This window comes from Marmota monax, unplaced genomic scaffold, assembly GCF_021218885.2.
Source record: "Marmota monax isolate L192 unplaced genomic scaffold, Marmota_monax_Labrador192_F-V1.1 WCK01_AAM20220418_F8-fsc00146, whole genome shotgun sequence".
Lineage (NCBI taxonomy): Eukaryota > Metazoa > Chordata > Mammalia > Rodentia > Sciuridae > Marmota > Marmota monax.
In genome coordinates this window covers 2,273,631-2,286,916 of record NW_026694096.1, presented here as the reverse complement: position 1 = coordinate 2,286,916, position 13,286 = coordinate 2,273,631, and the positions used below count along the sequence as shown (strand labels likewise).

At 30.9% G+C, this 13,286-nt stretch overlaps 1 protein-coding gene across 5 annotated transcripts in view; it reads right to left on the bottom strand.

Annotated features, from left to right (window-relative positions):
• Positions 1 to 13,286, bottom strand: part of Ppp1r12a (protein phosphatase 1 regulatory subunit 12A) — a 145,330-nt gene that overhangs the window by 43,850 nt on the left and 88,194 nt on the right. For all 5 annotated transcript variants that reach the window (XM_046465083.2, XM_046465085.2, XM_046465084.2 and 2 more), the window contains exons 6-9: positions 9,302 to 9,376; positions 8,553 to 8,641; positions 8,249 to 8,406; positions 4,179 to 4,303 (exon numbers count right to left, since the gene is read on the bottom strand). In XM_046465083.2, coding sequence (XP_046321039.1) covers positions 4,179 to 4,303; positions 8,249 to 8,406; positions 8,553 to 8,641; positions 9,302 to 9,376 — 447 coding nt within the window. The remainder of the gene's footprint in view (positions 1 to 4,178; positions 4,304 to 8,248; positions 8,407 to 8,552; positions 8,642 to 9,301; positions 9,377 to 13,286) is intronic.

Sequence of the window (13,286 nt, the reverse complement as noted above, 5' to 3'; positions counted from 1 at the left end):
GGTGACCACTTATCCTTTTCTTAGATCCCTCTCCCCTTTATTTTTTATTTTTTAATTAGCAATGTTCCTTTCCTAGTACTGCAAGATAAGTATCTTAAATGTCTGCTCTCAGATCTCTCATTTTGCCTTATATTTTCTTCTGCTGAGAGATGAGAGCAAAATCTTTTCTACTTCTTCAGGTTAAATATTACTTTTATTCAGATTATTCTCAAATTTAACTGTTATTTTCCAGTTCACTCTAACTCCTAAATTCCCAGTCCTGACATTTTATTTACCTGTAGAGCTACCTAACTAGAACTATATTTGGAACTTGAAACTGAACATATCTAAAGTCAAATACTTTTGCTTCCAAAACAACTCTTAACTCATTTTCTATTTCTAGTAAAGGCACCAATGTTATTTGTTCAATTCCCACAATCATGTTAGACTTCGTTCTCATCTCCTTCCATTCATAAGTTAGGTGCCAAGTTTCCAAATCCCCTTTCCTTTTTAAGCACACACCCACTTCCCTAGTTTACACTCTTATCACTGTGGGTAACTTCAATGATTTTCTGATAAATCTTTCCTTAATCAGTCTCTGCCAGAATGAATATTATGAAAGAATAATTTTCTGCTGGGCACAATGGTGCATACTTGTAATCTCAGCAGCTCCGGAGGCTGAGGCAGGAGGATCCTGAGTTCAAGCCAGCCTGAACAATTTAGCAAGGCCCTAAGCAATTCAGCAAGACCCTGTCTCTAAATACAAAAAGGGCTGGGGATGTGGCTCAGTGGTTAAGCATTTCCGGGTTCGATCCTTGGTACAAAAAAAAAAAAAAGAAAGAAAGAATAATTTTCTCATGGCACTGTTCACACATTTTCTGTGATACTCTATCATCAAATAAATTCTAAAAGTATAACCATAGAAGTGAATCAGATATTCCATAATTTGGCTCTACTTTTCTTGCTTTACTGTGCATATATGTACTCTATAACTAATCAAACTGAACAATTCATTTTTCCTACCAAATATTATCTCTACTTGCTCATATTATTTTTCATCTCTCCTTTTATACAAACTCATCTCTCTTAAAGTACTACCTACTCATCATTCAAGATCTATCACAAATGTTCTGTTCCCATTACTTTAAATCAAATGTAATTTTTATACTATCATACCATTATGTTGCATTTGTCCTTTTTTATTGACATATTTCATGTACCCACAGCAGAGACTTGTCTTTTATCAAATTATTATTATTATGCTTTTAATATTGGATTTGATTAACTAGAACACAAAATTCCAAGAATTTTTGCCACCCAGTAAAGAAAATATGATTTACACTTCTTTGGACTATATACCCATACAACACAGTAGGTAATCTGTTCCAAAGGTAACTATAATGCTTATTTTGACTATAGAGAGTAATACAGTCTTATTGTTAGTTAACAACTTAAAGCATAAAATCAAACTGATAGTTTTATATATAACATCTCCACAAATTATCTGCCTGGTACAGAAATAATTCTTTAATTTTAGCTCAACATTTAAGAACTTAAAGAAGGATAATTTAAAGTGAATAGTTCTGTTTTTTTTTTTTTGTTGTTGTTAAAGTTACCCTGCCTTAATAAAAAATAAGCAGCATTTAAAATATTTTGTATGCTTCCCTTTTTTGTGATCTATTCCTTTCCATGAGCACACACATATAAATATATATAGTTTCATACAGTAGGCACTAGTGGAGGAAGCGAAAAAGTTAACATAATTTTGTGTTAATGTTAAAAGCAGAGCAGTGACTGGAAATGTACAAATTAGAACCCTTAAAAGCAAAATCTTTTAAGATGCATTTACAAATTAACAATTCATTTAAAAAATTCGTATCTGTTAAGGTCTCTCAAGTTATATGTAAAATCTTGAAAAAAACCCTAACACTAAAATGCTAAATAAAAGTAAATAAAAGAATATGAGTATCATTAAGTATAAGAACAAATTTTAGAAGTCATGTAATACGGATAAGACTCCCCCACCCATAAAAATAATTCAAATTTTTAGTACAAAGTTTTACTGCTTTGAATAAAACGTGGTTACAAAACTCCAAGAACAAAGACTGAAATGATATGATCTTCAAAGTAAATTATGATGCTTAAAATTCAGAATTAAATGGAATTTCTAAATGGGCAAGTAAATAGAAGCAGGTGTTTGTTATTAAATCAATTAGATTATAGAATCAAAAGTGATTTTGAGTAAGAACTTTTATAGCAAAAATACTGGTACACTAAGTTAACACAGGTATCAAGTATATACTTTCAGTTAGGGTGTCAGGTATAAATTGAAAAATTAATTGACATAAATCTAGGGTTCTGTTTGAGAAAAAGAAAACTGAACACAAGAAGACTATTTAAGCACTGGACTATAGGAGGAGAGGGACTGTTTAACCAAATACCAAGAGAAACCAAGAGAAAAAGAGACAGATACACTCAAAGGATTGGAGCTTCTGGGAACTTGTGATGATCCCATGGTCCTAACAGACAATAAATCAAAAGAACGAAAGGGTGCAGGAACAATTTTAGTATTCACTGAAGAAATACATGGGGGTTCCAGAAATAAATTAAACTTCAGTTCAACTGAACTTTAGTGATACTACTTATAACAACAGTTTTTAAAATTCTACAGAAAAATTAATTTTAGAGAATTTCATATTAAAGCATACATAATTAAGATCATATGACATAGGCTCAAGAAGCCCTCAGTTCTGGAATATAGAAAGTCAACCATATATGACATTTGAACTATACCAGTGAAATCCATACATTTCTACCACTATGAATTTATGTTATTGTTTTACTTGGGAAAAGTTTTAGAGGAGAATTATTACTAACAGTACAGGCTTTTAGAAAAATTTTCTAGTTTATGATTACAAAAAAGATCTATATTTTTAGCACCCTAAATAAGACTGACAACATAATAGAAACACAGTGGGTATTTGAAATAGGTTCTCAAATCCATGCAGCCCAAATATTGTCAGATAAGCAACAAAGTAAGAATTCTAAAGACAGAGATATATCAATTGAACACAATGTGCAATCCTTGAGTGAATGCTCAATTTGAAAAAAAAGCACAAAAGAAAAAAATCTGAGTATATATATATTAGTTAAAATAACAGTCCTGTATCAAAGTTAAAATTTCCTCTGTAGGAATGAAGGAAAATGCCTTCATATTTAGGAGATACTGACATTCAGGGATGTAGTTTTATTATAACTACACTCAACTGTTAAATGTTTTGTAGGGGGAAAATTTCTGTGTACAGAGAGTATACTCATTAAAGATAAGCAGGAGTTGATGAGGAGAAATCTTTATAAAGACACAAACAGGTTAAAATGAAACAGCAACAAGAAAGAAACCTACTCTTTAATTTGGGTTAAAAGGACAGGTTCTAGAGTAGAAATGAAAAGGCAAGTCTTCAAAAAGAGTAACACTCCAATTGGAAAACTGCTTTGGTGTAGAACAGAGGCAGAGAGAAAAAGAAGAAATAAAATTAACATTTTGGGAGAACACTTAATCAGTAATCAAGCTCATTGTCTCAACCAATCCTTATAATATTAACTTTACTTCTCTTTATTATGTCTTATAACAGATAAGGAAGATAACTCATACAAGGTCGTAACAAGAGGTGGCACTGATCTCTGGTATGTCTGATCACAGAGATCATGCTCTTATTGTCATACCATAGTGGCATGCCTAGTGTTTACAATACTATAAAGAGTTAAAAAAAAAATCTAGATTCTAGCTCTCATTGACTTGTGCCTTTAAACTTTTTGTGGCTAACTGACCCACATGTGAAATTATTAATATCTACACTATATTTAGCATACATAAAGGATATAAAACCTGAAATTCTTACCAAAAAATGAGAAATAAAAACTGTGATGATCATTTGTTTCAATATTATGAAAATTTTAATCTTCCTGCTATTTACTTTAACTATCAATTGTATATGTTAACTACCAACTGTAATACTGAATGCAAAAAGGATTTTAAAAAAGACTATAATATGGTTCAGAAGAAATCTCAAACTAAAAACCAGAAAAGTATAATATACTTTCTAGGAAAAACAACTAAAAATTTAGGACTGTTTTAATGAGTTAGTCCAAGTGGTGCTTAAATAGAAAACATGTATTTTTAAAAAACAATTTTGGCTTACCTTTTTAATAGGTGATGTGGGTGTTGCCTGACTTGATGACAGAGTAGGTGTTGTAACAGCTATAGGAGCTGCTTGTGTACTAGAAGTGTTGGCAGTAGTTACAGAAGTCACAGGTTTTGTCTTATCTATTAAAAAAAAATGTAAGAATCAAGATTCTATAGAAATTCAGCTTCAATGGCTGTCTTTTCCTAGTACTGATTTTTTACAAGTGGCTTTTTAAGATATTTGCAGAAATGTCTCTGTAGGCTGAAGTAAATTGTTAGGATAACATAAAAGAAACAAAATAAAGCTTTGAGAATAAGAGGCACAATCAGAACCTGATGTAATTTTCTAATGGATTTTCACTGATGATCTAAAATTTACTGCTCTTCTTTATTTCAGGAAATCTAAAAGTGCTCTCTCAATAATCAGCTTATATACCTGTAAAATAGTATGTTTAAATGTCCCAAAGAGCATGTTTTCTTACTTCTAAAATATTTAAATGGGCACCATACTATCTTCTTAGAAAACAATCCACCTAACCAGGTAGAAGCATCATTCAACAAGTATTTATTGTCTTTATACTTAAAATACTGTGTCTTTGATACTAGAGAACTATCAGTCAACAAAAAGACAAAATATTTTAACCGCATGAAACTTACAGTCTAGTAGGAGAAATAGTAAGTAAGATAAACTCATGTATACTACCACATTATTAGAAACATTAAGTTCTTCTACTTGGTTCAGCTAAGAAGGGAAATTTTAATTCCTTGAGGAAAAACATCCTAAAAGAAAAAACATAATACTCATTTCTTAATTCTCTCAATTACATGTCCAGTTTATAAATCATTTGGAAGGCAATGAAAACTTTTGACTGAGTTCCTATTTTCACCTGGTTTATGATAAAAGAACGAACACTAAAGAAAAACTGGCTAGATTAAGAATTTATCAAAGAAATAGTCAGCAAAAGTTACTTTACAGCAAGGAAAATAACCTCACATAAAATAGAAAAAAGAAATAGTTTAGAAATTGTCAAATCAAGCTGTAGGTCTATAGGGAAAAGTCAGCTTTCTCAAGTTTGCTAAATTAAGTATGATAAATCCTGGTTGATACTAAAAGAGTGAGAGACATGAAACCACACAGAGATTACATGAATTAATTCTTCAGACACAAGTCAAATTTTCCTGGCACAACCCAGCACTACAGCAATAGGAAGAACAAAATTCTCATAGTACAATGCTATAGAGGAACATTTAAAGTTAGCTCAGTGAGAAATTGAGCAGAGGGTGACTGATACGCTTAATTTCAAATGGGAAAAAATTCAAAGTAATCTGATATATTTATAGAATTATTTACATTTAAAGAACCATACAGATCATATAGTCCAATTCTTATTTTACAATCAAGGAAATTTCAAGCAAAAGAGATAAGGAGATTTACTAGTTAGTGACAAAACTGGCCTAAGATTGAAGTGTTTTGTTTGTTTTAAACAGCTCCTCAATGCCTAACAATGAACAATGAATTGTATTAAAAGGACCTATATTAAGAGAAAGATAAAAATCAGAAATCTCTAGAAGAAATGACAAGACTTCCAATTCTTGAATTCTACCACATAAATAGGAAAAAAAAAAAAAAAACAAGACCAAAAAAACTTGACCATGAGTTATTCAGAGATCTGGATGTTAGTTACTCCTGACTTCCTTGGGTACATGTGCATGTAGTTTGATTTGTAATGATATACTTTACTATAGACTTAGTACTCAGAGAGGGGACTAAGTACATAAAAATAACATTAAATAGTTGAAAAAATATCTGGGCCAATAACATCATTTTATCTTTCAGGTTTTGTAAAATGAATAAAAGAAACAGTACAAATTTAAACAAAGTGATATTAGATAACTATGTATATTGATCAAATTTAATGATCATAGTTTTATACAATTATTATATGAAAGTTAACCCTTATTACAAATGCAATTGACTGCATCCATTGTATCCATGGAAGGTAGTTATTATTCTGATAAGAAATCTGAGATTAAATAAATTATCCACACATACAATTATCTACATGAACCAGTCCATGTACTTAAACACTATGCATGCTACTTTTCATATAATTTGCCTTTATACTTAGGAATATTTAATTACTATGTTATACAAACATATAACAACATTCGGTAATTAGCAATTGTGCTAGTTTCCAATATTCCCTACACGATCATCTCACTAGGACAAAAGATATGTTGTTATGTGACCAAATAATATGACAGCAATGAGGAAAAATTTAAATCTCTCAGTGATTAGAATCTAGCCACCTAACATGATCTTTAAAAACAATTTTGGCATTTTTTGTACATGTTTTACATTTAGGAAACCTTAGGAAAAATATTTTGCTGAGTGATTAAAAATAAAATGATTTGAAAATGTTGCTGTTGTGTCTAGAGGGAATATAGGAATTTCAAGAAATTGTAGAGTTTCATTTGTGTTTACCAATGACTACCAAACTGGCTCTTATAGTTTATTATTAGGCCGGGTATGGTACTGCCTGCCTATAATCCCAGGGGCTGGGAGACTGCGGCAGGAGGATTCAAAGTTCCAGCCAGACTCAGCACCTTAGCAAGGCCCCAAGCAACTCAATAAGACTCTATCTCTAAATAAATACAAAAAAGGGTTGGGGATGTGGTTCAGGGTTTAAGTCCCCCTGAGTTCAATCCCTGGCACCAAAAAAATAAAAGTAACTATATCCCCCGAAGGGGAATGTTTTCTTCTGATTAATTTATGTTAAATGCTGCATTATGTAATTCAAAGATGAAAACATTGATATCACACCATTCAGAAGTTTTGAGCAATTAACTGATGATACAGATTGAGAAAAAAAGTGTAAATAAAGGAATCTGGCAAACAAAACTGTAAAAACAAGTAGGTCAAGGAAAAAGAAACCATATACTTAATAGTAAAAAGGAAAGAAATATAAATTATTCTAGTAGTTTTATAAAACAATTTGGGAGCATCTACGAAAACTGAAAATGTATATATCCTGTGACCAAACAGTTCAATTTCTAAGTCTATTAGAAAATATTATGCAAATATACATGGGAAGCATGATCACTAAAGCATTATTTTTTTTTTAAAATAAAGCTGGTGAAAACTATTTTTAATACCTTTATTTTATTTATTTTTATGTGGTGCTCAGGATCGAACCCAGGGCCTCGCATGTGCTAGGCGAGTGCTCTACCGCTGAGCCACAACCCCAGCCCATATAGCATTATTTGAAACAAAAGACAGAATAAAGTTAATGTTCACCAGAAAGAAAATGAATATATTTCATGGAGTATCATTCAACAGCTAAAGGAATAAATTATATATAAGAAGTTATAGATAAAGATTTATGGACACATCTTAACACTTGATGAAAAGAAAATCAAGAGGCATCACAATTCCTACAGTATGAAAACAAGCACAAATAATATTATAGTTCCTATGTATAGTAATTATGAGCATATATATAAGAGCATAAACATGGACTTGAGGATTATAGGAAAAACTCATGGTAATGGATGCCTTTGGGAAGGAAGAAAAGGGAAGCAGACTAAGGTAGGTGGTTAAAAAAAGACAACTATAAAGTTTTAATTTTATTAAAAGAAATATAAATATAACTACATGCCTATAGCTATCTTTAAAATTTCTCAAAGCAAATTTTCCCATGTCCTCATGGGAAAGTATCTTAATTCAGTCCCTTTCTACCATGAGAATTTGGGATACTGCTGGGACTAGCTTCCTGGGTTTATAGGTTTCAGAAAGCAGCAGGTACATTCTTGAATTGCTGAGGACTCCTTTGTACTCACTATCTGTGCCATTCTAGGGGAATCTGAGAAGCCTCTGCACTTTCTACAAATCTAAAATACAGGTCAGTAAATTGAAGAGGGAAACAAGAGTCTCCAAATAATTAAGAGAATAAACAATAAACTCACTAGTATACATAATTTTCTAATACTGAAAGATAATTTACTGGCTTGGCAGGGAAATCCATTTTGTCTCACTTTATAATGCAACAAAATTTTTAAAAAATTCATTTATCCTTCAAATTTTACCTGTTTCAGCTTCTGATTCTGAGTCATCTTCTTCATCTTCTTCACTGGAACAACTAGATTCATCTTTCTTTCCTTCTTCTTCTTCATCAACCTTTTCCTGTTCCAGAGATTCAATACGGGATGCATTTTTCTCTGGCTCAATAATCAAAGTCTCTTTGCTGTAAAAGGAAAATAGTCCTCAAATCATTATGAACACAAAAGGTTAAAATACTAGTTTTCCTCAGACCCACAATAATTATGTTTGTGGCCATTATGCTAACTCATTCCTAACAATAAAAAAATATGCTTTTAATACTTTACTTACTTTTTAAAAGTCTTCTGTGACTGATTGTTTTCCATATTTGCTGTTGATTCTATTAGTGGAGATTTCTTATCCCGTTTTTCACTATGGAGCTTTATACAAAATTATTCAAAGGAAAAAACGAATATTATTAAAATCATTTTAATTAGTAAAACACAGATTTTAAAATATTAACATAGCAATTTAAAAAACACTAAACAAACAAACAAGTAAATCAAAAGTTTAAGTGTTACCTACAGTGGAGAGGGCTTGAATAAAGAAAGAATGAAAAAGACTAGAGAATTAAACAGCTCTAAACAGGATGAAGTTGAATTTTTTAGATCCCTCCAACTTCAGTTTACTGAAAAAGTCAAGGTCTACTAACCACTTGGGATAGCTAATGGCATTTTACTTAAAAATCTGTTTTCTGATGATGCAACTGGTTTTCTAAGGCCCACTTGAAAACTGAGATTTTACAATCTGAGAAAACTTTCTTATGAAATTACAAAACAAATTATTCTTGAGAATATACAGATTATTTAAATATTCGTTTTGTGAAGGGAGGGAAGGAAATAGAAATAATAAATAACACAAAAGGCTAAAATATCATCACTATCCCTTTATTCTTTCACTGCCATTTAGTTTGACTGCTAGGAATAACTTAAAATCAAAACATAGAAAACACCACAAGAACAATTTTTAACTGTTTGAAATTTGAAGCTATTAAGATAACTTATTAACACAGGCAGTTTTTAGGCAATCATGATACATACCAGATTTTGTTTCTTTTGTAACTCTTCTAAATATCCTAAAATGTCTTCATCTGCTACATCAAAGGCTGTCTGGCCCTAGGCAGAAAATAGGGGAGAGGGTTAGTGATGGTTAAAAATCAATAAAATCATATAACATCTTCAAAAATTAATTATAACCATACAGAAAGAAGTTAAGAAACATGTTTCAGTAGTTTTAAATGACATGATAAATATAATTCAAAGGAGATATATGAGAAATCCATGTGAGAAGCTATTGACAATACCTTATTCTTTTTTTATTAGCTTTATTGAGATACAACATACATATCACTCATTTAAAGTGTATGATTCAGTGTTGTTTAAGTATATTCACAGAGTCGTATAACCATCACCATAATAAATTTTGGAATATTTTCATGACCCCCCCCCCCCCCCCCCGCAAAGAAAATATCCTTTAGTGGTCAGTTCCCTCCCAGCTAAAGTCAACCACTAATCTACTTTGTCTCTACATATTTACTTATGTTGATATTTCATATGAATGGAATCGTCTTTGTAAAAGGCTTCTTCACTTTTTCATGTTTTCAAAGTTCATCCATCTTATGGTGTGTTATCACTACATCAACTCCTTTTTTTTATTCTATTTTGAGACAGGGTCTTGCTAAATTACCAAGTGAACTTGTGATCCTCCTGCACAGCCTGTTGAGTCACTGGGATTATAGGTGTATGCCACAACACATAGCTACTACTTCACTTTTCTTTTAATATTTATTTTTTTTAGTTGTAGTTGGACACAATACATTTTTTAAAATTTTTATTATGTGGTGCTGAGTATCAAGCCCAAGGCCTCATTTGTGCTAGGCAAGTGCTCTACAGCTGAGCCATAACCCCAGCACCTACTTCACTACTTCCTATTGAAAAATAAAAATTCACTGCATGATGTACACATTTTGCTAATTTAATCATTGGTTAGACATTTGTTTTTGCTTAAAATAAATAATGCTGCTACAAACAGTGATGTACAAGTTTTTATGTGGACATGTTTTCACTTTCTTGGCTGTACTGATAGGAATAGAGTAATGCAACAAATGAGAACTCAGGTTTAACCTTCTTTCTTTTTGATACCTTCCTAAAACTTAAATTTTGGTAGAGAAATAATATATATTTCTAAACTACTTAATGTTTGGCCAGGCAGTCATAGATCTTTCTTAGTTTTAAAATCTATTTTTATTCATTGTGGGAAAAATTTTTCAAAGAACTGTTGACTTTCCCTGCTAGAAAGATTCTCCAATAGGAATTTAATAAGAGGCAATCTAACTATCTCTGTCCAGTCCATGAGAAAAAAGCTTTAGCTTTAATAAACTTTCCTCCCATTTCAACTTTCAGTATTAAAAGCCAATAATTAAGTTTCGGAAGAAAAACTGCTATGAAAATAATTGGCTCAATATTATAAGGTGCCCTTTAGACTGGCAATTCATTTTTTTTTTTTTTTGCTACATGATATTCTTTGTATAATGAGTTCTAATATGTTACAAGTACTATACTTTTAAAGCAAATTGTGTTCAAGGTCATGTTGTTATGTGGAAGTAACTCACTGACTTTTAAAGTATTGTTTTAAGCATTTATCAGTTCTCCTAAACGAAATACCTCACCTTGAAAAATACTTTTAAATTTTGTAGCAGTTAAATGCAATGTGGTTATCCTTATTAAGAATAAGAAATCAGGTCACCTTACTAAACCTTTCTTTTCACTTTCTCCCATGATAAATGAGTCTACTATGCAAATAGCAACTGATAAAGAATAAAAACTAGAGTAAAATATGGGCTATAACCAAAATTTTCTTATTTTAAAAAGCATACCCATCAACTTAATTCAATAACTTAACCATGCTTTTTAAACAATCTGTAGGATGGTTACAGAGCTAACAAATTATCAACAGTATTTGATTCTTAACTACTAGAAGTCTACCAGGCTTCACTAATGGAGTACAAACACAGTATACAGTTTTATGTGAGGAGAGTCACTCAAAGATACCAGAAAACAACTGAGGACATGATGCTGAGGTATGAGAAAATAATAAATTAATCATATCAATGAATCTTTAAGGAAAAAAAAAAACAGGCAGCTTAAAAAAATACACTATGGGGCTGGGGATGTGTCTCAAGTGGTAGCGCGCTTGCCTAGCATGCGTGAGGCACTGGGTTCGATTCTCAGTTCCACATAAAAACAAAATAAAGATATTGTGTCCACCTAAAACTAAAAAATAAATATTAAAAAAACTACGAATTACTAAAGCCATAGACACACTAGAGTCATTAAGTCTAATTTCATAGTATCTTTTTCTTTATTCATTTATTCTAAATGAGTTGCCTTTGCAGATATGATCTCTTTTTATATTCACAACCACAGGTGAACTAGTTGGGACAAGGATAATTATGATTCTTATTGAACAGATGAGGAAACTCAACCTCCAAGTGAATATTTGCCAAAGGTTATAAAGGCAATGAAGGGAAAGTGGGAACAGAAGCTAGACCTTCAGTGCTCTAGTATGCCATTTTATCTTTATAGAAAATAAGAAGCTCAATATAATTAGGGTTTTAATTAAAAAAAAGACCTGTGCTCAGTAGCAGAAACAACTCTGTTACTCATTCAAATCTTTACAATTACAGGTATCAAGCTAAAAAACATGCCTGCTAATCATTGTACTAATACATTAGGAGAAATCCTAACTAGCAAAGCATCCTAGTTAATATTTAAGAAGGAACAATATTTAGGTACATTCTAGTAAAACAATCATTTTAAGAAGTGAAAAATGCAAAATGGAAATCTCTTTATATTTAAAATCAGTATCACTGAATTTATAATGAATTAAAATGACAGCAAATGTGTTTCAGTTTGTAAATAAGTAAAAGTGAGACAAATCTCCAATATTTCTTTTTAGAACATTCTCCCTGCTTACATGTAGACTGTCAAGATTTTCTATAGAATTTGTTGCATTTTCTGTATATTATTTCTCCAAATCATGTTTCCCATTACTAATGAATCAATCTAAATTCTGATAGTACCTTAAGTACATTTCTTTGATAGTTTAAGAAACAAAGCAAAAATCTTGAATTTACAAGTACTGATAAAGGTATGAAATAACAAGATAAATTCATACAGATAGGCTTATACAATTAAGACAATGCAATTAATACAAAGTGATTTGTCTGTACTTTAAACATAAAGTATGACATATTATTTAAAATGAAGACAATGAAAACAGAGGCAAAGTTACATAATTATTAAACAACTAAGAGAAACAAAAAACAAATTGCTACAGAAGTTCTCAGAAAAGAGAAGGAAAAAAGATAAAGGGTTTTATTTGAGCATATTTATGGCACAAAGGCTTTTAGTATGCTATATATATTACTCAGTTCCTCATGGTTAAAATGTCTTTAAAGTCTTAATTTTAAAGAGAAGGATTTTGATTAAAATTAAAATATATGAAAAAACTAAACTACGGAAACAGCCTAGAGGAACTTAGCAGATTAAAAAAATATGACTACTACTCAATTAGTAGGAATTTAGGAAAATTAATTTTATTAAAATGATATTCCTGAATCTGCAAAACTCTTTAACAACTTTATAGGGTTGTTAAAAGGATAATATTAGATAATATATGTGAAGAGTTTGAATGTTATAAAATTCTAAGAAAAGTCACGATTATCTCAAGATCATATAAAGATCCACTGAAATGATGAATGAAAAAATAGATTAAATTTAGGGTGACATAAGGAGCTGCTATCATAGTAATATAGAAACAAAAGGATTAAAAAAAATTTAAGTGAATTTTTTTTTCCTCCCAGTGTATAGTTATGAATTGTACCTAGGAAAGAGACAATTGCAGACTGGATGGAAAAACAATTTTTTGTCATACATACTGTATATTGTGTATGTTTCACTAGAATACTAATTCAGGTAGGAAAAAAACCAGGAAGTAATATAATCTTTTTGGAAAACCACTTCA